Consider the following 24,025-nt stretch of genomic DNA (forward strand, 5'->3'; position numbering starts at 1 on the left):
AGGAGGGGTGAGGAGAAGTGGACGCCCAGGATATCCGCTGGGGTTGCCCTCGGGCCTGCCTCCGGCTTCTGAGCTCACTCTGCTTCTGCTCAAAACAAGGAAGAAAACCAGGAGACCACGTTCTCCAAAAACCCTCTTTCTTGTAACTGTCGGGCGTGGACAGGACCGGCCAGTGTTTGCACACGGAGCCGGAAACTTAGAGAGAGGGAAAGTAGCTCTTTTGTGATCATTCATGTGGCCCCCACCCAACCACACCAGACCCCTCAAATCATCACATAGCCAGGCCTGGGCTCGCTGTTCTGTCCAGGACCTTGGGAGAACCCTAATAGGGCCAAGCCCAGAACTCAGGTCTCCCGTGTGGCTGAAATAGCTCCAGGCGGACAGATATGGGCCCAGTTGGGGGAAAAGAGGAGACGACTCCTCTGATTTGACTTTTAATAATTAGAACAGCATTGAAGGTATGAGTCTTTGGCATATCCTCTGCCCTGCCCTGTGCTGACTTCCCACTTTAAGTGCTGAGGGCGCAGACTTTTGTCCCCTGCAGGGTCAGGTCCCCAGCCTCCGCACCTTCTCGTGAACAGAGCTCAGGGGCTGGGGACCCCTTCTCCTTGGCCCTGGCACTCCGCCCGATTCTGAGACCCGGCCGAGAACTCATGCGCCCCACCCACCAGCCTGGGTTCCTCTCTTGTCCTGCCCAGGCTGGGCCTCTGCCCGGGTCATGGTCACACTCACCAGCCTCGCCCATACCCAGTTCAGCCCTTGTAATCTCTTATACCTCGTCTAAGTACAGACGGATGACATTAATAAAGGCTCGGCAGTTGGCTGCCCCCTCCTCCTGAGTGCACTCAGGATCTGGGGCCGCGCGGGACTCAGCCTCAGCACCCGCTGGCCTCTGGGTGTGCCCTCCCAAGGTGCCCCCCAGTGCAGTGGTTTTTAAAAACATGCGCTCATTTTCAGGTAGCCCTTCTTCCAGGAGGAAAACGAGCCTCTGTCTCCTGAGACGAGAGAGAACACGTTGGCCGAGCGTCTCCCGTGGGCCAGGCTGAGGGGCTGGGTGAGAATGGGGACACCCTGTCCCTTTAGCTGTGAGGGATACGGTGCTCACCTGGGGACACCCAGCTCTTAGAACAAAGGAACATCCTGCTCCGGTGAGAGCAGGCCTTTTGTCGCTGACTCCCAGGTGTACCGGCAAAGCGAAAGGCTGGCTGTGACAGTGGTGCCTTTTTTCATGAACGCAGCAAACGTTTAGTGGGTGCTTTCTGTGTGCCAAGCCCTGAGCCAGCTCCGATAATGGAAGGCTCACTTCCCGTGCAGGGAGGTGGACCGGATGCCTCGTGTTCACTCGGAGGACCTTCCAGGCTGGATGCTTGGCCGAGGGGAAAGAGAAGCAGCCTGGGAACTCAGAGCCTCTCTGTGCCTCAGCATCCCCATCTGTGCAGTGACGTTCAAAGGTGTGCAAGGACCCTCCCAGCCCTGGCACTGCACGGTGTGTGTGTATGTGTGTGTGTGTGTGTGTGTGTGGTGGTGGGGGGGGACCCGGTAGCCAGAAGTGAGCGCCCTCGGCCAGCCGTCAAACATCTGTCTGACGCTCAAGAGAGCATCTTCTGAGCACAGAAGTCAAGCTCGCCTTCTCCACGGCGTCTCCGAGAGTCAACGCCGGAGCGCAGGGGAATGGTAAGTAAGAAGTGTTTCCTGGAAAAGAGGAGGAAGTGCCGGGTAGGCACAGCCTGCCGGGTGGCCGTGGAGGGGCAGGGCTGTCTCTCCCTGGGAAGGAAGAAAGAAGAAGTCCAAATTAGTCATGTTGTATTACTTCTTTTTATGGCAATGCTCTGAAAGTCTGCAAATGTCAGCATGTTAATTTACTGTCACTCAGTGATATTATTTCATCCTTTCAAAAATGTGTTTCTTGCATTTTCAGTAGCATACTCCAAGTGTTCTCCATCTCAAAGTTTCTATAGATAGTGCGACTACTTTCACTCTGACCGGTGCCAAAATGTAGAAATTCATCGCTGGCTGTAGCCACATATATGTTACGAGTGGAGTCGGGGACTCGGGTTTCCTGCTTGCAGAGCCCGGGGGGGCGGGGGGGAGAGGTCTGATTTTTCTCTCGGTTCTCCTCCTACCACCCCTCGTCCTCCTGAAATGCTCTGGGGTTTCTCTCTCAAGGAACGCGCCGAGATAAATTTAATAGAGAGAAATGTTAAGGAATCAGTCATGGCTGGGTTTGTATATGAAGCCTGAGCCCTCCCCGTCTCCAGACGCAGCCCCCCCCCCCCCACCCTGCTGCTTCTCCTATGGTGGCAAACTTATTTCAAAAATTCTGATGAAACACTCGGTAAATTTTGTTATTCTGTGATGATAATAAATCATTATAGCCTTAAACACTTCTCTAGCTTGGAGCCTCAGCCACAAATTATCTTGTCATTCTGACCAAAACATTCTCCAAAAAAGCTTGACAAGTGCTAAAACCCAGAACATGAAACCATGTGTTGTTGTGAAAGCAAGATTCAGAAATGTCAATTAATTAGATTAAGAGGCTACTTTTAGCTTTCCTCGTGTTGCCAAATAACCCTTAAAATACGCATAGCAGTGGAAATCTACCTCCGCGGTACAGGACTTCTGTGCCGAAGGAAGACAATGGATCGGACTAATGGACGAAATTATTGTATCTGTCAGCCGGCTCGAGAGAATGATCTAGAAGCAAATGTCTCGCTTCTTTTTCCACAATGTGGCTTCCCAAGCTGGGTAAATCCTGCCATTTATGAATTCAAGTAGTTCCCTGCACCCCGCCCCTCAGAAATCATCTACAGATCTAGAAGGAAAAGTCAAGCCTTTTTTGTATGCCTTCACTAAGAAGATGGATTTTTAATGTCTTTCTGTGCTTTTCTTTTTAATTTGCATTTGCATTTTGAAGTTCACTTTGTAAAAAAAAAAATATATATCGTGGAGAAATTATTTAAATGTTTTTTTATCCCTGTTTCTTGAAAATCTTATCTTTAAATAATCTATATCCTCCATTTTATTTATGCCATAAACTGTTCCTATATTTTAATGGTCTGTTTGCTTTAAAAGGGGTTGTTGGTTTTAATAGCTCAGTTACTATCTTTGTAAACTAAACTCCTGACGAAATTCGAGCAGAGCATCTCTGCCTGTGTGTGGAAGGCACATTCCAACCCCTGAAAAGGAGATTTAAGCCAAATAAATGTTCTGCCCAAATTAAAATACATAAAATGAATAGTTAAGTTGGACAAGAGCTGATGGACGGAGCAGTTGGGACATGTGGGTGTTGGGAGAGCTGGCTGCCAGGCAGGGCCTCGGGAGAGAAAACCCAAATGAAATTAATTTCCCGACCCCCTTTGTCCATTCCTCAGGGCTAATTGATTACAGTGTTGGCATGAGGTCTTTCTTGGGTGAGCAGAATGGGGCAGCGCGGGTGGCATGGGGAAGGGTGACGCGAGGTCACTCCCCACGAGGACTTTGAGAGTCGTAGCCTCTGCGCCAGGCCGTGGCTTGGGGCCCCCTCAGCTCCCCGGGGGGCGGGGGGGGGGAGACAGGGACTGAAAATTCCCCTCCACGTTCTCATGGCTGCGGTGCCCACCTTGATTCTATTATCACCCATGTGGATCCTGACACTAACTTTCTGCCAGGGCATTTTTGTGGAGGAAGGACACATCTGTTCGCACAGAGAAATGGCGGGGGTGGGTGGGAGGGTGGGGGCGACAGGATGGAAGATGTCTGAAGCTCCCAGAGGCGTCCCTCCCCTCTTGGCATTCACGACCCCGCCGCCCACTGCCCGCCGCTACCCCCAGCAGCAAGTGCGAGGAGCCAGAAAGGCGGAAAGGCCAGCTGCTCTCTGAGCAGCTCTGTCCCGGGGCCCGGGGTGGCCAGTCCTGCCGGGGATGCCCCTGGGCGGAGGGTGGGACTTCCTGTGGGAGGGACTTCCTGTGTGGAGCCATTTCCTGCGAGATGTCATCCTGTGCAGGGGGGGGGGGGGGGGGGGGACCAGGAGCTGGTGGGGCCCTGCAGCCACTCACCGGGTCCCCGTGTCTCCTGGTTCCTGTGGGTCCCCCACCCCCACCCCTGCGCATCGTACTTCCCTCTCCTCGCAGCCAATCGCGCCGTTTCTAGCCAGCAATGAGGCAATTAATGAGCTGTACAGAAGCCCTAAGTTATCTCTGCAACTAGATGGGTAATAAACACATAAATAAGTAAATAATTAAATAACTAAATAAAATAAAACGGATGAGTGAGGCATCCAGGGCTCCGGTCTCCCCGGGATCCGTAGCACAGGGCAGTGGGAACAGCAGAGGGGGAGAGGGAGGCCTGGGCTCTGGAGGCAGCTCGGTGGCTGGCCTGGAGTGTTATCTTGGGCCAGTCACTCCCCGTCATGGGGGAGCCCTCCCCCTGGGCCCGACAGCCCCCTGATTAATGCCTGCGGGAGTGCGGGGGCCCACCGCGAACGCGGGTGGCTGGACGCAGCCGCGGCCACGCCTCGGGTGCTGTCCACCCCCCCCCCATCCCGTCCCTTTGTGTCTACCTGTCAAAGGCTTCCCACTGCAAGGCCCTGGGTCTCTAAGCTCGTGGGCAGGGGGCAGCGCTCGGCCAGGGACAGAGGGGAGCTGAGGACCCCCATCGGCCTGACCCCCAGAGGGGACCACCCGCGGACTGCCCAGCACAGTCCCACAGAGGTTTCCAGCGGACTCCAGTCCGGTTCATAGGCAGCCTGCTCCTTAATCCAGCTGGAACTGGCTTCCTCGCCTTTCCCGCCTCACCGCTCCCTGTCCTCGCGTCTGTCTACCTGTGCTTCCTGGGATCACCTGTCAAAGCGATCAAAGCGATGGCCGGCCCTCAGCTCCTCATCCAGCCGGCCAGACAGAGAGGCGGGGGAGCCGACGCCCCACCTGAGCCGGGCAGCCACCTGTTGTCAGGCGGGGGTGCGGCATTGGGGGACCCGTTTGAAATCTCCCAGTTTTCGGAACCTGGCAATGCATTAAAGGTTGCGGGGTTGGGGGTGAAAGTGTGGCCCGCCCACACCAAACAACGCCGGCCATACTCCGTCCGTGGGCTACGTTTTACAACCTGTGCCGGGTAAACACTCAGCGTTCAGTTCAGGTGCCAGAGATTCCGGCTTTCTAGAATTTCCTTTCCAGTCGGTTCTGGTCCACAGCCACATCAGGGTCTAGGAAGTGCAACGAAAAGGGCCAGTAGCCTTTGGGCAGAGGAGTCCGCTGTCTCCGTAGGGTGCTGGGCTTCCAGCCGTACCTTAGGAAGAGAGTGGCCAGGAGGCCCCCAAGGTTGGGGGTGTCCGGGCGCACTTCTGGCCCGGGGAAGAGGAGACACCATCACCTGTCCCTGCCATCGGGAGGACCTGCCCTCGGGGGCCAGTGGAAGTCCCACAGCCTGGTTTCTCACCAGGCTTTTCCCTACTGCCTCCTAGAAAACTGAGAGCCTTTCTTCGGGAGAGGCACCTCCTGAGGAGTCTGGGAAGCCCACTGGGGTTCGTCACCCCATTGGCAAAGTGGAGGCTACAGGTGACTCAAGATGCAAAGACGAACATCTGCCAACCTATAGACGGAGCCATCTGTATCATTAACCTGAACCCGAAGTATCCAGGGGGGCTTGGGACAGAGAATGTCTGCTGCTTCAGACCCGGAAGCAAGTTGAGGTGCATCTGTGACCCCCCGCGGATCAGAATCACAGCTCTTGTCCGGGATTGACCCGACCCTGGCCGCCCAGGGTGCTGGCTCCCTCACCACTGTGACAGAAAGCTCCTTCCCCTCAAGGTCGCTGAGCAGGACCTATGAGCAGCTCACACCTTGAGGGGAAAACTGTCCAAGCGTGAAGCTGAGACAGAGAGACAGAGATACAAAGAGACAGAGAGGAAGAGAAAGAGACAGAGAGGCAGAGAGAGAGCGAGAAACGATATAGAGACAGAGACAGAGACAGAGACAGAGAGGGAGAGGAAAAGCACATAGGGAGAGAGGCAGAGAGAGAGAGAAACAGAGAGAGTGAAAGAGAGAGAGACAGGGAGAGACAGTAAGAGACATAGAGAGAGAGAAAGAGAAAGAGAGGGAGGAGAGAGAGGGAGGGACAGACTCCTGGGACATCGAGTAAGCACCTACATCCAGCAGTCACTGAACCCACTATGCCCAGACTTCACGTATGTGTGCCAAACTTCCACTCCTTGCTTGAAATCCTGAGCGACTTTTTGCTGACAGCATCGTGACGAGCGCTCCTGACCCCCAAACCTGGAAGGGAACGGGCGCCCTGGGAGCTACAAGATCAGGGAGGAATCAGGAGGGAGCCTCGTGTGCTAACAGGGACCCACACCAAGGCCTGTGCGCGAACTTCAGGGAGCCAATGAATGCATGTGCCCACAAGCACCTCACAACCCCTGAGCGGTCAAGAAACCGTGGAAGAAATCCTAGAAAGACCCCCAGGTGAGAAACACCGGAATCGTTTCAACACCATCTTTGGCCCCAGCAACATTTCATTTCAGATGATCCGGATGGCGCTTCTCAGCATGTGACAGGCCAGTGCCATTGGTCTTGCCATCTCAAGGCGCAGCCAGAAGGCAGCGGGGCGACCGGCCTCCTGGTGGTTTCTCGCAAAGAGGGGCCGTGGCCTCCCATGCCCTCCTCTGCGTGCAATCTCGTCTTATCTGACCCTCAAGGTCCAGCCCAGGCCTGCCTCACCAAAGATAGGCTCCCGGCCAGGGCCCCTCAAGCTTCAGGGACTGAGCCTTGTGGTTCCACTTTGTTTGTTGCCCATTCTCTTTCTTACCCAGACGTTTGACATTGATTTGTCACTATTGTTTTGTCTCCTTTCTCCAGCATGGCTCCAAACTCATTCAAGTCCGGCTCGGGTCTTGGGCGTGCACAGATCTTATTCCTGGTACTGGGCCAGGGTGGGAGGGCTGCCGTCTGGTCTGATGGTCCAGCCCCTCGTGACATGAAGCCTCGGCCCCACTGGGAACTGTGCAGGGTCGGAGGAGACCTTACCGGTGCCCCCACCTCACGTCTCAGGCACGCAGAAGCTTCTCGGGCCTCTCAAGACAAAACCGTGGGTCCCCATGTTCAGAGAAGCCAACCCCTACTACCAAATGGCCCGTGGGGTCAAAGTCCCCTATAGACTAGGTAGTTAGGACTCTCTGGAGGTCTGGACACCCTCCCCCTTCTGCTCCCAGAACCATCAGCGAGCCCTTGCCCCAGGCCCCATGTCCTTTCCCGGCTCCACTCCGTCCTCACCCTGCCTTTCCATGGTAGAAAGAGAGAGCCTGGCTTTCCAGCGGAATCTCTCCGATCGAGAGGAACGGGACCAGCTCTTTTACAGCCTTGAGAGACCCCCCCACCCCCATGTGTGGACCAGACTCATGCAGAGGTGGAGCTGGAGGGCATCCAGACAGCGGAGGGAGCAGTCTAGACCCCCACGGACGCTCCCTGTTGTGGTCATTTTTTTCCAGGTTATATGAGGCTGCCTCGTTGATTACGTGAATATTGACAGTATTTGAGAAGACTGTAATAAGAAGCTGGACCTCGAGGGTCAGATACGGTTGGAGGTCGCAGTTAAAGGGACTGTTCAAGGGTCGCAGGTTCAGTCTGTTCAATGGCCTCGTTGAGTGTAGAGAAGGTAGAGGGAGGGGCGCCCGGGTGGCTCAGTCGGTCAAGCGTCTGACTCGTGATTTCAGCTCAGGTCGCAATCTCACAGTTCATGAGTTCGAGCCCGGAGTCGGCTCTGCACCAACAGCGAGGAGTCTGCTTGGGATCCTCTCTGTCTTTCTCTCTCTGCCCCTCCCCTGCTGTGCGCACGTGCTCTCTCTCTCTCTCTCTCTCTCTCTCTCTCTCTCGAAACAAATAATTTTTTAAAAGAGAGAGAGAAGGTGGAGAAGGGGGCTCCTTTCATATGCTCTCTCCCGTCGTCCCCCACCCCTCAGGCCCGGGGTGTTGAGCAGCCTGTGATAAAGCTGCAGCCCCCTGCGTCCCGAGACCCAGTCCCTGACTGGAACAGTCCCTGAAACACGACAGCCAAACCCCAAACTCCTTCCAGGACCATGGCCCCTTTGGACATAAGGGACTGAGTGGGGAGTAAGCAGGCGACCGGGTTTATGCTCAGCCTGTCGTTCTAATGTTTCTGCAAACAGAAGCCTGGCTGACCTTCCCGACAGGAACAGGGGACCCTGGCGGGCCGCAGCTCCTCCCTGGGCCCCATCTACACAGAAGCCCCGCAGGATTCCCGGCCTGCTCCCCTCCCCGGATGGCTGGGGTGACAACACTGTGGGAGAAGGCCTTGGCTTTTTTTGGGCGTCCAAACATGAAGATGCCGTGTTCTCTCAGCTGGGGGCCCTGAGTCACATCTGTCACTCGAGAGGTCGCACGATCCCCCGTGTGCCGCTCACCCACAGGGAAGGGGGGTGTTCCCGGGACCTCGGCCCGACAGGCGCGGTGCCCCGGGCCCGGACCGCGGTTTGCACCGGGCCAAGAGCGAGGACCGCGCCTGCGGTCCGCAGCACGGCCACACCGAGCGGGCCACACCGCCCGGCAGGTCCGCACTCTGCGGGAAAGCCTCCCCTCGCTCTCCCTGGCCAGATCGACTTCTTTTCTGAGAGCTGTCGCTGCAACCCTTCAAACCCATTTGACTGGGTTGGAGCACATCACACTGTCACCAACTCAGTTTTCATTAGGCGGCTGCTTCTCTGTTAGCCTAGCCAAGCAGAAGAACTCAAACACATGCACAAATTAAATCGACATCCAAACTCCACCAATATACAAAGCAATTTAAATGATATTCATTAGAGCGATGACAAGGCCTGATGAGGCTTTCAGGAGCCGGGTCCTTCAGCTTTTGCCGACTCGGTTTCATGGTCACTGAGGCGGAACCGCGGCGACTGTACCTCCATTTTTTTTTTTTTTTAAGCTAAGAAAATGACTCCTTCCTGACACACCTACCTCATTCTCCTCTCTCTCCTTTCCTCCCTGCTCTGTCACGGCCCAAGTTTCGCCAGCCCTGGTTTCCGGACGCAGGTAGAGCCATGAACCGAAGAGTCACATAAAGGAAAAAGCAGCCAGTCTGACTTCTTTTTTCCATAAATGCTCCAATTAAAACAGATTTCAGTTTCTCGTAATTTCATTTCACTTGGCCTGGGAGATCTCTAACTCACAATTATGACGGTCGTAAATGTGTCCCTGGAATCCTGCTGTGGGAAAAAAAAAAAAAAATAATAATGGAAGTGAGACGTTGAAACGTAATAATTTTTCAAACGTACCCCCCCAAATTTAAAAGTCGTTTCCAAAGTCCTATTTATATATTTAAATTTTTAAAGACAGAGAGGGATGGACCCCCTCCTGCTGCCGCCTAGGGCTGCACAGAGAAGTTGGAAGCCTTGGGAGGTGGGGGCTCTGAGGGCCTGTGTGGGGTCACGAGACTCCCGATCTTCACGTGTGGGGGCTAAGAGCCACGACAGCCTCACGGCCACGTCCGAATCTCCAAGCCCCAGAGAAGGATCCAAGTCCACTTGGGCACAGAGACTAGCACAGGGACTGCTGGATTCTTCGCCAGCTAAGGGCAAGAGCAAGGTCATGGCCGCATCCATCAGATCTCTGGGCTTTGGAGTTTGCAGCCCAGATAATATCCACAGCAGGGGGAATGATCAACAACTTCATACACTGATGCCCGCACTTCTGTTTATAATTTTATGCTCAAGGTTAATTATGTGTGTCCTTGGCTTTGATCGGATATTAGCGCGCGAGAACGTTGCCCGGGTCCATGTTGGCGAAGCAAGGATTCTTAGAAATGCCCACGGACTGGAAGCACACTTTCACGCTTAAGCCATGAGCTCTTACGGAGGAAAAACAGCACTGCCCAAACCAACTTTCTGTGATGATGAGAATGTTCCATATCTGCGCTGCCCAAAAGTGTAACCACGAAGCCTTATGTGGCTACTGAGTGCTTGAAATGTGGCCGGTATGACTGAAGAACTCAACGTTTGGTTTTATTCCATCTAAGTTGGAGTAGTCAGTCACACGTGGCTGGTGGCCACTCTATTCAACGGCACGGGTGAGACAGTAAATAACAGTGTATCCTAATTCCTGAGTAGCTAATTGTGGATGTTAATCTCTGGAAAGAGGTCACCTTGCTCATCATCATTATCATCAGGAATGATTTATTAAGAATATATTAGCACCTGACATGATACAAAGGTGGTGGAGAAGCCGTTCCTTTGATATTCTATCATTGGAGGTTAATTTGGAAAACACCGGACTCTTTGGACCAGGGGTACGGCACGGACCCCCGAATGCTGAGCCTTCAGAAGCCGCTCACTTTGCTTTAAGTCACTCCCGATGTCCAAAGCCATGGCCTGGTGCGTGAGTCACCGTCAGTTTGTCTGGGATCGTCCAGACATCATGGACTATCGGGCCACTGACCGACAATCTGCCAAATCCATTGTCTCGGCCGGGCAGGGAACGTGGTCCCAAATCAAAGGTGCTTCGGGATGTCCTTGGAACTGTCCAAGCCCACCCCTTACAGGGTTTGCCTGCCTTTTAAATCCTCCTGGGGGTGGCCTCCTGTCAAATCCTTGGGGAGAGAACAATGGTGCCTGTAAGTCCAACAGCATCTCCCTCGGGCTTGGAGAAACCCAGCGGAGTGCGAGGAAAATCAGCACCTCCCTGGAAACAAAACCCCGTGTTTGACCGCTGCCCCGCGCTGACACTGGGAGTCCAGCCCTCGGCTGCGACGAGGCTGCCGCACCGCACAGGAAGGTGGGGTTTGTCAGAAAGGAGCTTTTCTTCCCAGAAGCTTTATGCTAAGAGACAGAGCCGAAGCCTTCCCCAAAGGAGTGAGACTGTTTCTGAAGCTAACTATAGCCTATTTTGCAAAGGCCAGCGCACCCCAGAAATGCACGGGCACGCGAGCACGAGTACCTTTTCCAGGTCTCCCGAGGTCAGCTGCAGGCTGAAAGGCATCGACGGGCGCGGGGTCCCACGGGAAATGCATTTTCAGGTTTCCTTTTGCCAAAGATTACACGTGCTTACTAATAAATCCCTAGGGAGAAAAAAGGTTAGTGTTTCTATTACCAAAAGAATAACTATCCGGCAGAGTAAAAATGGTAATTTCTCCATTAGCTAAAAGGATAATAGCTATTATTTTAAAGTTAAAGTATTTATTATTAAAGAGTGGCGCCAGGTTCGCGTGTTTTCATTTTTATGATTGCTTCCTGTAATACGAAGTGTATTGTTTTTGTGCTAAATAGTCAACAGAAGAAAATGCCATCGCAATTTTCCAATTTCAAAAGAACTTCACAGATGAACTTGAAAAAATGAAATCATTTAATTTTTTCTTTTTTTTTTTTTTCTCTATTAGATGACTTGGAAATCTCTGGAGACCACAGCTTTAACACCGGATTTGGGAAATGCAGCCTTGCTTCCTATCAGCGCCTGTCCTTCTCCACGGTCAGGCTCCCGGCTTCAGGGTTCTGTCTGCTTCTCAAGGAGCTCAGCTCTCCCCGGCACTGGTAATAGGGAATAGGGCCTTTTTTTTTCTTTCTCAGGGTTTATTTGGTCACCAGGCCTGTGGCACAGCAGGTGGTCAGGGGTTGGGGGCAGGGCAGTCCACCTAGCCTAGCCGGAGCCTCTGAACTTGAGAAAAGAAATCCTTCTGAGGTGGTGGGGACCACAGCCCTGAATTCTGCTGGGGAGGCTCACGCTTCGACCTGAGCACAGAACACCCTGGGGAGAAGCGCCTCTTTGCTGGCTATCAATATATATATATATATATATATATATATATATATATATATATATTTTTTTTTTTTTTTTTCCTTTTGCAGAATGAAAATAGAACGGAGATGCCAGGGAGATCTGGGTCCTTATCATACCCAACTCTCTCTAACTCTGTACGATTTGGGTTAATTATAGAATTCTTGCTGCCTAAAACTTAAAGATACATCACTGATATTTTTGCTAAATGTTGACTGCAGCGAATAGCTAAGATGTGGCATATTGATTTCTTGTTGTGAAGTGAGCTGTTCAAGCTCCATTTAAGATTTTCATCTTGCATGTAGCCCTGAGCACATCATAGCACCATAAATTAGTTAAATTGCACATTTATCACAAATGTTATTTTAAGATACTGTGTAAATGCGATGGCTGGAAGATATACAGTAGGGCCGCAACAAGCCCGGGCTTGGGCGGGGTGAGGTCGGGGTCACCTACATACCTGTGATTAAAACCGCCCTCACTGGCACCGTCCCTCCTCCTCCCACGGCCCATTTAGAGACCTGACCCAGCCGTGCCCGCACTGGCACCCTCTATCCGCGTCAGCCGGAGACCCAGCGCACAGCCACCTCAGATTCGGAACGCCACCTTACATCTGGCCGTTGTGTCCCCAGAAAACCAGAGGCATCCTGGGCTGGGAATGGAAGGCTTCTCCGGGCGGCGGCCAGGAGGGGGTTGTGACCTCCGGAGCAAATTGGCCTTGCCTTTCGAGGCCATCGGAGACTAAAACTGGCCCTAGCCAGCTCCCACTCCCACCCCGTCCCAGGATGCGTGGCTCGGGGAGGGAGGGGGGGCGGTGAACGGTCACTTTGCCAATCGCAATCCTGAGTAGAGCCCTGAACTCCCCAGGTAACTGCGTTTCCTCCGGTGGTAACATTAATTTCTGGGCCCCGCTCCTATGAGCGCCCCTTTCCTGGCTCTGAGCCCCAGGTGCCAAATGGGTGATATCACCTGGTACCCACCTTGGCTCTAAACCCTCACTCCCACGCCCAAAGTGAAAAGTCCTGAAGATAATCCCACGGTGGGGTGAAGAGAAGATGGGCAGAATGTCAGGTTCTTCTCCCAAACTGTTAAGGTGGGGGGCGGGGGGGAGGGGGCACCCTCACTTGCACAAACCCCATCTCCCTTCAAGCCACATGGACCCTGGTGGTGATGGAAGTGTTGTCAGTGTAATCTGTTAGACGCAGGACTTTGGATTCTAATAAACCGATGCTATATTTAACCTGTGAAAAATTCAAGAGTGGAAATCTGGGCTCCAGGATGTGAAGATGTGGAAGGCACGGGAGGGAGGGTGCTGTCCCCTGAGCCAGGTTCTGGGGGGGGGGGGCGGGGGGCCCCCAGAGACGGGCATTGTGCCCCACACGCCTCCCAGGTAAAGGCCCACGGGGCGCACAACTACTCCAGGAGGGATGAGGGCAGGCCAAGGAGGAGGTGGGGAGGGAGCCGGGCCCGCCACCCAGAAGGGAAAGCCCTCTGTGCCCCGCCCGCAGGCACAGCCCAATTGTGTGGCGAGCACAGCCAGAAAGACACTCCCTATTTGCCAAAAACCCGTCTGCAACTCCAGTGAGGTTCTCTCTAAAAACCCGGAGAGACATGGGCTGCCGAGAGAAAGTAGATCAGACAGAAATTTTGGACTCCTCTTGACAAAAGGGGTGGGGATGAACAGGAAAAAGACGGAGGCGTGTTGCCGAACATCTCTGAAAGGGTTTCATTTAAATTTTTAATAAAAGAGTATTTCTTTTAAGTTGAGGTGTTTTATGCATTACATGGATGTAACACATCTCTCATTTGTATAATTCTAGGTTAGGAGCTCCGATTCTGCATAACTACAAGAGTAGTTTGAATGTAGTAATAAAGGTATTTTACAATTTTACATGATGTTCCCAGCGTTTTGTTGGCATGATTTGCCAGGGCTAATAAAAGCTGGTGATTATCATATAAATGCTCTCCCCACTCCTCCCGTGTACGGGTTCGGTCCCCCCCCCCCCCCCCCGCCGCCACCCTGCACACCTCCTTATCTGTGGCTGCGACTCGAAAATCCCGAATCAACAGGAAGGAACCGCCCCGCGCTGAGTCTTGCAAAGACCTTCCTTCCCCCACCTGCCTCCTGCAGGGCTCGGGGCCCTGACTCCTCACTGTCCAGAGGGGAGACCAAACCCCCGGCCCCCACGCGGACCACCAGCTGTTGACCTGGAGCCCCTCCACCGCTCTGTTGGCGGATCGCTTTCGCAGAGAGAAGCTAACCTCATGTGAAATGTCTTCCTTTCTTTAACATTTTATTCTCGGGGAGAATTCTGTCCACGCAGCCTCTGAGAGAGGGCTCCCTGCTCTCCAAACGCCAAAGTTCACTAAAACTCCCGTGATTTACGGGCAGCTTCCGACTGCCAGCACCTGGCAGACACAGCAACCAACTCAGTCATAAACAGATCGCATACAATTTAATTTTAATGTGCTCGTTAGTCGTAGCACATTTCAGACATAATTGTGAACGCAACACAAAATTATAGCAAAAAGACAATTTTAATGCTGCCGTAGAAAAAAGGGTTATAGGAAGAGTCACATAATGGTGGTTCATTGTCAACAACAAAACAGGGCACAGAGTGTGTTACAGTGTCTGTGCTGTTTACATGCCAATATTTTATACATAGGTTCTCATATGGTGTCAGCTGTCAGTTACTTCTGCAAATTAACTGCCAAAAATGGAGAACAGAATCACTTGGAGAGCCGGTAACCACGGGTTACCTTTCATAAGCCTAAAGATAAAGCTGCAGTGTGGGATCTTGGGAGAATAATTAGGAAGAACAAAACAGAAAGTTACCAATCGAAATAAAAAGGCATCCTACAACATGAAATAGCAACCAAGAGGGCTGGTAAGTAAGTGAAAGAGGTTGTATCACGGAATGCCTCATGACTTTTAAGCAAAGTATTACAGTACAAACATTTTAAAGGCTTTATCAATGCTTAGGAAATACAGTACAAGTTCTTCTTCTTCTTTTTTTTTTTCTCCTTTTCAAATAGACTTAACCCTTTGAGCACTGAGTTTATTTTGAGCGTTCTTTGATTTCTAATAAATACCTTTAAAAATCATGTGCAAAATATTTATGATGCCTGCCATGGACGTATTTCCTGGCCTCGTTTATTCAGACTGCTCAAAACAAATGATAACATGATGCTAATAAATATGTATAATTTAAACATGAACCTCTATCAATATAGATGTACTGTATAGGAAAACAAACAATCATACTTTGCTTTCAGATAATGTTTCTGTATACTTTATAAATGCTATCTGTGGTATCTTCTGTATAATTTACAATGTTTGCATGTAAAAAAAAAAAAAAAACAAAACCATAGACCTTAAAAAAAAAAAAAAAAAAAAGGAAAAGAAATATACACTATACATAGGCACGGCTTATGCCCAGAGCATAGCAGGTACATAAAACACTGTTGCTATAAATGCAGGAAAAAAGGTCATTTTTAACCACAATCACATTTTTTCATAAGAGAGTCTGAAATCTATACAATATATACATCTATGTTTCAATGTGAAAATAATATTCTTTTAAATTTCAAGGCGTGTTATACCCCTGCAGACCTGCATAAATGGAGGTTTATATTATTCATTATAACTAAGCTGGTAAGGAGTTTAAAAAACAGAGCTTCATACATTATTATTATTTTCTTTTCTTTTTTTAACCAAATTAATGCAAAAGTGCTTCAAAGTACTCAGAGGGCTAAAGATGAAAGGGTGAGGAATGCCAGCACACTCGAGCCGCGTGGAAAAAGTGTGCCCGATTTCGTTATAAATGCTTAATTAAACTGTCTGTTAATGCATGCAGCTTGAAGCATCGGGGGGATGCTCACAACTCAATCCCATTTACACAAAGTTCCAAACACTTGCCACTGCGTTTTAACCTTCATATTTTACCAGTAACAACAGCTGATTATGCACCTCTATTAAACACTGTACAGTTATACAAAACAGTCCTGCCCAGAGTGATTTCTTTGCACTTAAAATAAGAGCATGTGCCAAGAACAAGACAGAGGGGCCTTAAGGTGCCTGCAACAGTTTCCCTCAAAGCAAATTACAGTCATTTTAATCAAAAGCAAATGCTACTGCTTCTCTAACTCAGAGACGTACAGAAGGTGGTCTTCTGGGGATTTCCCGTGTGTTTTGCTAAGGTGAAGTTTAACCGCATGCTTGCTCGCAAAGGTCCGATTGCAAAGTTTGCACTGGTAGGAGGTCCCCAGGTCCTCCTCCGGGGAGGACGTCGCCAGTTTTTCTGAGGGTGACTTGGTTTGTGCTATTTGATTGTTAATCTGTTCGGTGGACAGTTTGGACAAGTCCCGGAGCCGGAAGCCCAGGTGTGACTCCAGGTGACTGATGTACGTGGAGGGAGTCCTGATTTGTGACGCGCAGTCATTACAAAAGAACACGGGGTGGCCGGTGTCCAAGTTTTTGAGGAACTTTGTTCCACCTGTCCTTCGAAGCTGGTATTTCACGTTGGCCAGCCAGTGGCTGATGGTGGTCATGGAGAGCCCGGTGAACCTCGAGATGTGCATGCGTTCCTGGGGGCTCAGGTCGGACATGATGTACTTCCCCTCGGAGGTCTGCCGGAGGCTGGCGGCAAACTGGGCCTGGAGGATGAGCAGGTGCTGGGGGTTCCAGTTTGACTGGCGGCCCTTCCTCTTCTGCGCGGGCGTCGCCTCCTCGGCCTCCTCCAGAGTGGCCCCGTCAATGTCAGACTTCTCGGAGATGCTGGAAGGAGTGGAGGACTTTGACGTGTGGCTCTCTGTCAAGTTCTTCAGCATATCGGATATATCTGACAAGGCATTCTCGCGGAGCGGCGAGTTTGACATGAATGATACGACGGCAGATGTCTTTGCCGTTGTCACCGTGGATGAGGAGGTTGCCGGGGATGTGGACGTGGGTGACAAAAGCACTGAACCCAAAGAGCAGCCCTTGTCACTCTTCCCTTTTGTCAAGTCTATGGGCTGGTCGTTGTTGACGTGGTAGAAATAGCGGTCGAGGTGGTCCGCCTTCTTGGACTGCAGGGGCGGCGGCGTGGCCACGGCCGCCTTCTCGGCCAGGCTGTTGCTCATCTTGAAAAGCATGCTCATGGGGTCAAGGGCAGGCAGGGAGGGCTTGGCAGCCTTGCCCAGGTGGATGTTCATGACCGACTGGAGGGCACTCAGCGGGTTCACGAAAGGCTGTTCGGGCGGGTGGTCGGTGATGATGGCCGTGCTGCTGCTCAGGCCGCTGCTCATGGGTTTCACCAGCTCCTTGCCGTTCTCCACCGGCTCTGCCGGGGGGCTCCCCTCCTTGCAGCCGTCCCGCTGGGGGCTGGGGCTGCCCTCCTGGCTTTTGAAGCCCCCGTCGCTGCTGGACGCCTCCATCTTGATGGGCTCGCTGATTTCGCTGCTGCACGGGGACGGGGTGGCCCGCTTGGGCGGAGACAGCTTGCCCTCCGGCTCCTTCGTCTTCTCCTCCGCTTTGGCAACCTTCTCGGTGACTTTCTTCACCAGCTCCTCCATGGCGTGAAAGTTCGTCTTGGGCATGGGAGAGGTCTGGCTGCTAGGGGGAGAGACCAGGGTCTGGGTTTTCGTGGGAGACACGATCTCGCTGTTGCCGAACATGGGTTTCAGGGGCGCGCTCTTCCCCGACGAGCCCAGGGACAGCTTCATCATGTTGGGGAGCTGGTAGGCGGCGTGGATGCTGGGGTAGCCCCCCCAGCTGGGGGTGCCGTTCTGCGCCTTGTTGATCGCCGACGTCACGGTGTTCTCCAGGGATTTCAGGATATCCAGGCCCCCCTTGGGGCTCTCCTCTAGGTCGTTTTCAGTCAAATAGTGGTACTTGGAAGAGATGTCATATTTCTCCTCTTCTTCGCAGGGCTTCTCCTTTTCCTTGGGCTTCTCGTCGGGGACCGCCTTGTCCTTGTCGACCTCCTTCTTGACCTCCACGTTCAGCTTCGGGGAGACGCTGGCGGGGGTGTTGGCGGGGGACGTGAAGGTGGTGGCGGCCAGGGGCACGGACTGCACCTTCTCGTCCAGCAGGGTCGTGATGGTGGGCGTGACGGGCGTCTCCATGATGGGCTTGCCCTTCTTCATGGCCGAGTTCGTGACCTTGATGAAGTGGCCGGTGACCATCATGTGGGCGGTGAGCTCCTGCAGGGTATCGTGGGAGCTGCCGCACTCCATGCACTTCAGGATCTGGGACTTCCGGGCTTCAAAGTGCCACGCGTAGCTGGCCCCGTTCTGGTGGCCGTACCGGTTATTTGGCGTGATGTAGGGGTTGGAGTTCTTCTGAAGCACGTCGTTGGTGTCGGGCATCACAGCCTTGGGGGTCCCGCCCGTGGAATCCGGGGAGCTGGGGAGCTCCAGCTCCAGCGAAGCTTTCTTCCGGGCGGCAGGGATGATTTTGGCTGCGACGGGAGTCACGGGCTCCTTCAGAGGCACTTTTTGGTAGTGTTTCGTTTTGATCATGTGGACGCTCAGGTCCTGCAGAGACTCGAACGAGTGGCCGCAGTACATGCACTTCAGCACCTTCTGGGCGTCCTCCTTGCCCTCCATCTCCAGCAAGGAGCGCTTGCGGGGCTTGGACCAGCGCTTGGGGTTGTTGTTGTCGGTCTCGTGGTTGTCGTCGCGGTAGTGCCCCGTCTCGTTCATGTGCACGGTCAGCTCCACCAGCGTGTCGTAGGCGGCGCTGCAGTCCTTGCAGCGGAACTTGCTGGCGCCCGTGAAGATGGAGCCGTAGAGCTTGCTGCTCTGCCGGTACAGCTGCACGGTGCTGAAGAGGCTGGGCTCGGGCAGCACGCGGCTCTGCGACACCTGCTGCAGGGTCTTGGCCATGGCGCTCTGGTGCCAGTCGAAGCTCCCGCTGCCGCAGCTGCTGCTGCTGCTGCTGCTGCTGCTGCTGCTGCCGCCGCCGTTGTTCTTCTCCGACGACGGCGGGTGCAGGTTGAGGTGCAGGTTGGACCAGTAGGAGTTGGACAGGAAGTTGTTGTACACGGCCTTCATCTGCTCCAGGCTGTCCGACACGGTCGTGTCTTCCAGGGGGACCGCCACCTCCTTGGTCTCCTCTTCGTTCTTGATGGAGCCGCTTTCAAAGTCAGCCATGCGGTCACTGGTCTCACTGATGTGGGACTCGCTGTCCATCTCGTGGCTGGAAAACTCAGCCGCCGGGGAGTTCTGGTAACTGGGGCAGCTCTTGCCGAGCTCCTTCTCCGGGCACATGTACTTGGCCGAGGGCTCCCCATCTGCCGTGCTCTCCTCGGGGTCTATATCCTCTTCTACCAGGGCGGCAGCCTTTAACTCATCGGAAACGTAGGCTGCCATGGTGGTAACAGGTGGGAAAGAAAGGAGAGAGACGGGGAGAAGGAGAGAAGGAAGGAGAGAAGGAAAGAAAGAAAGAAAGAAAGAAAGAAAGAAAGAAAGAAAGAAAGAAAGAAAGAAAGAAAGAAAGAGAAAGAAAGAAAGAAAGAAAAAAAGAAAGAAAGAAAGAAAGAAAGAAAGAAAGAAGGAAGGAAGAAAAAAAAAAGCATTAGTTAAGTGTTGACCTTACCTAGAAAATGTTCTTGACTCTCGGGAAAAATACAGCAAGGTAGGCCGGGCACATGTATTTGTAAAATTAAATAGTTAAAACGTGGTGTTTCTTTGGAGCAAAAAAAAAAAAAAAAAAAAAAAAATCTGCTCTTCAAACATAATTTGCCACCTTATTCTTCTCAAGGGGCAACAGCTTGAAATTAAAACTAAATTTGAAATTAATGAAGCACATTCTGGAGGTGGCATTCATTTCTAAAGTAATAAATTACTTGTATCAACCTCAGAGACAGCAGTTCCTGTCTGTCAATTAATATGTCTTATGCTTCTCCTACCCCTAATGCATTTCTTAACAGACAGATTCACAATTTAAATTAAGCAAGCATTTTTTACTCATTACATTTTTGAGGCTCAATCTTTAATAAATATAAAGTACGAAAACATCAATAAAATTTTTACGAAGTAAAAAGAAAGTACATCAACTGCAATAAATTAAAAGCAAGGTTTTGTGGATTATTATTTTTTTTTTTCTTTTTCCTTCTGGAAAACTAGGTCTCATAAAAGCTTATAGTAAGTTTTCCTACCAAGGGATAGGCACTGGTTTGTTCCCGATGGGAGGGAAGACCTTGACCCAGCCCTGGCCCCGTCCGCCGTGTGAACATTCAGCCGTTTTCTCAGCCACCTGCACACACACTATCCATGCAGAATTATGTCAGAACAAGTTCAGGAAAATTGGTATGCGGTGCTCATTCCTTCTGTATAAATATATACAAGACCTTCCAGTGGACCTTACAAATGTCAAAGTGTTTGCTCTTTAGACTACTTTGTCAATATTTACTCAGCATAAGCTTCATGGGCATTCAACAGGGATCTTGTCTTTCTGGAAGCAATGTAACTGGGGATATAAATCCAGTGTGCACTTCCCGAGCAGGTGGAGGGCAGGGCTGAGCAGCTGTGGGTTCTAGAACAGACACATCCAGAGACGAAAAGCCAGGAGAGGAGTCGCGTTAATGAAACAAAGTGATTTATACATATATATATATATAATATATATTTATATAATATTGATATTTATATATATAAATATATATATTTATAATTTAGATATAATATATTTATAATTATATTTATTTATAATATAATAAATATATATATAGTGTGTGTGTGTGTGTGTGTGTGTGTGTGTGCGCGCTTGCGTCAGAAGACTGCTGGGCGAGTGTGTGAGGTGGCCGGAATGCCACGGCATGGGGTGTCCAGCTTGACCCAAACACTACAAAACTGAAGACAAACTCTCATAGAAGAAAAGGAAGCTTCATTTGTGGAATTTACTTCCAGAATTTTAAAGATGTGCCTCCTATCGATGTATCGATTTGACACCGGGGGGGAGGGGTGGAGGAGAAAAACCAAAAAAACCAAAAAACCAAAAAAACATGACTCTCACATTTAAGATTCCCCTGAAGACAGATATTTCCCCCCTTTGCTCTTTCATCCTGGTCATTCCATTCCGAAGTCTCCCTTTGAGCGCCAAGAATTCTGAGCAGAGACAAGAGTGACATCCCAACACTGAGGTCATTGGAACCGCGATGGGAATAGCGTTCCCAGTACACACATTCGTACGGGCAGGGGTATGTGAGGCAGCCAGGCGTGGAGAGAGACCAGGAGTCACAGTTTGCCCGGAACGGCCCTGATGTTAGCACTGAAAGTCTTGCACCCCGAGGAGCCTCTCAGACCTGGGCAAACCAGGTCAGCCGGTCGCTCTCGCCAGGGCACACACGGCAGGGGCAGGCCAGAGCATCCGGGCAGGTCCGCACTCCTCTCGGAGAGGAGCCGGAGCAGAGAGTGGTGGGGCTTTAACTGGGCACGGCCCCCTGTCTGCAGAGATGCCCCGGGTGCCCAGATGCATAATGTTTCCATCAAAGGGGCTTCATTTTGGACACGAGGGAAGAGAGGAGGAAACCACACGGCCCATGTCCCCACGCCGGACATGTGAGGAAAAGCCCGGCTTTGTGGAAACAGAGATGGACCCCAGAGCCCCTTCTCTCCTGAAGGTGGTCCTTTGAGCCGCAGTTGGCAACGTGAGCCCACACTCTGGGCCCTTTGCTGTCATGATGGCTCCCGTGGAATTAAGTCTGCGAGAGGCAACAACCCAGAAGTGGCCCTAACCTGAGGCAGCTATGGGAGGACACTGGGCAGCCTGGAGAAGCGGGGCCGATGGCAGACAGGGGAGCCCCCTGAGGCACAGAGACTCCCAGCTAAGAGAAAAACCCAGTGGCTCTGCCAGTCCGCTGCCTGAGCACAGGAGTTCCCGTGGAAGCCTCCACGCACGGGCCGCCCGGAGCACCCCCACGGGCCCCGCACCTGTCTGACCAGCTCCCGCCCCCAGAGGGGGCCCCCACCGCACCTCGATACGCTTCGTGAATCATACCGCCATATCGGAACGCCAGCAGTCTGGTGACTGAGGAAAGTAAGGCCAACCTCCCTGGTGGGAACGGAATCCTGCTCTGAAGAAACTGAAAAAGCCTCAGTGCCGAGGGGCACTGGGTCCTGGGGAGACCCTGGCCTTGTGGTGGTCTCTGAGGCTCCTGATAAGCGCACTCGCACACCACCGTGACAGGGACCTCACCACCCACCAAGACCGCCATTTTCTCATCAGACCCTTAGGCTGAGCCTAGGACTTCTTCCTCCCCCACCCTCCGACGGCTCTTCCCTCCACGCTAAATTAAATTGTCACGAAACTTGGAGACGTTGTGAGGGCGGGGAGAGTTATAGGAGAAGGAAAGGTGCATTCACTGGGCAAATCTATACCGAAGACCCACACCTGCCAGGCGAGGCGGGTGCACGCAGAACAGTATGGCACTTTCTTTCGCGAGGCCTCGATTTCCCCGTCCGTATGAGGCAGGGCACTGGATCAGTGGGGTCGTCCCGCGTCTACTTCCCCATTTTACAACGTGTCTGAGCAAAAGGTAAACTGAGGTGGAAACACGCTCACTCCTCCAAGCACGGGCTCCTCATGAGCACCCAGCCAAGGCATCTTTAGTCCTTTCTGCTCGGGGCCGAGGAGCAAAATCCCCCTGGCTGGATAGAAGGAAGTCCTCCTGGACACGGGGACAGTTAATGTCCAGGTCAGGCAAGGAGGGGAGTGGACACTGGGTGTCTCCAGTCACTGTCACAGGGGATAGTGGGAAGTCAACTGGGGCGGGGGTGCTGGGTGAGAAGCTGGTCCCCGTCCCCACCATGATGCTGGCCTTCAGGGGCCTCTCCTCCCTGGGAGCCAAGGGCAGACACCATCCCCCACCCGGACCTGACAGTTAATCACACAGAGCCTCACGAAGCTTGGCTCCTGTGAACCCTCGTTTGAATTCCTTGCTGCTTTTTAACCCTCCGTATGCTCTCGTCTGAATTCTCCAAGGCAAGGGCCCCGTTCTACATTGTCACGGTTTTATTTATTTATTACGTATGTATTTATTTATTTAGTGGGAGAGGGAGAGAAAGAGATGGAGAGAGAGTGCGCTCGAATACAAAAGCGAGTGGGGCAGGGGCAAAGGGAGAGAGAGGGAGAGTGAGAGAGAAAGAGAGTGAGTGAGAGAGAGAGAGAGAGAGAGAGAGAGAGAGAATCTTAAGCAGGCTCCAGGCTCAACACGAAGCCTGATGCGGGGCTCGATCCCGTGACCCCGGGATCATGACCTGAGCTGAAATCAAGAGTCAGACACGCAACCTACTGCGCCACCCAAGAGCCCCCACATTGTCAGGGTTTTGCACATAGTAGGTGAGCAATAGCTACTCCCTGTCTCCTTTGGGAAGGGAGTAGTTGGAGGTCACGTCCAGCAGGAAGAAGCTCGTTACCAGCCTTTGTAACAGGCTCTGTCCGTCCTTCGTCCCCCTCCAACACCAGCCTGGGCAGCCACCAGCACCCCCCGTCTCCTCAGTGAGCCCCTGCTCCCGCCCCTCCCATCTATCCTCCGTGAAGAAGCGACCTCGTCCCCACATGCTTAGTGATCGGCAAGCTAGTCAGGTCCACCCCCCCACCCCAACGCTGCTACACCCTCGGTGACTTCCCATCTGACTTGGAAGAAAGCTCAAATTCCTCAAAGCAACCCTGAAGTCCTCCCCTGGTCTTGGCGTCACTTCCTCTCCAGCCCATCAGCTTCTAGTCTCTCCCGCTTCACTTTCCACTGCTGACCGCTCTCCTGGAAACCCCAAGGCAGACGCAAACAAGGAGAAGGTGAGCCGGTGCCCCCCCTCCCCAGGCCAAAGGTGGGGCTTCTCCGGCCCCAGGTTTTGTCCCCTTAGCACCCTCTCCCCTCTTGTGACAAGACACAGCACTCGATCACTTGCTTACAGCGGACGTTCCAGGATGCTCCGAGGGACCGTCAGCTTCGCGTGGCCAGCGCCCACCCATCCCCCCCCCCGCCCCGTCCCCCAGTATCTGCTGCAACCCTATTGTCTCAACATATATCCATGGGATGGATGGATGAATGAATGAATGAATGAATGAACGAGTGAACGAACACCACAGATGACTTCTTCAAGCCTCTTGCTAGTTGCCCAAAAACATCCACGGGGATCCAGGCTCTGGCCAGTCCCAGAGCAAAGCAGATGTCCTGGGGTCTGATCCAAAGTCGCTCCTGGATCAATTCTCTCTGAGCGGGGCTACTTCATGGGGAAGGGCCTCTGGGATGGACAGGATGACGGCCCCCACCCCTGAGGAAGAGAGG

At 52.5% G+C, this 24,025-nt stretch overlaps 1 protein-coding gene and 1 non-coding gene across 2 annotated transcripts in view; both read right to left on the reverse strand.

Moving 5' to 3' along the window:
- Positions 1-1,512: 1,512 nt before the first annotated feature.
- On the reverse strand, positions 1,513-11,036 carry LOC115503365. The gene is made up of 3 exons (XR_004342996.1): positions 10,920-11,036; positions 8,946-9,193; positions 1,513-1,764 (listed from the first exon to the last, which is right to left on the reverse strand). It is a non-coding gene; the product is annotated as an uncharacterized LOC115503365 (transcript).
- A 3,178-nt stretch (positions 11,037-14,214) lies between these two features.
- The window catches only part of TSHZ3 (teashirt zinc finger homeobox 3), a 69,308-nt gene continuing 59,497 nt past the window's right edge, over positions 14,215-24,025 (reverse strand). Inside the window, exon 2 of the mRNA XM_030299521.1 lies at positions 14,215-19,099. Coding sequence (XP_030155381.1) covers positions 15,885-19,099 — 3,215 coding nt within the window. The 3' untranslated portion in view covers positions 14,215-15,884. The remainder of the gene's footprint in view (positions 19,100-24,025) is intronic.

This window comes from Lynx canadensis, chromosome E2, assembly GCF_007474595.2.
Source record: "Lynx canadensis isolate LIC74 chromosome E2, mLynCan4.pri.v2, whole genome shotgun sequence".
In the NCBI taxonomy this organism is placed as follows: Eukaryota; Metazoa; Chordata; class Mammalia; order Carnivora; family Felidae; genus Lynx; species Lynx canadensis.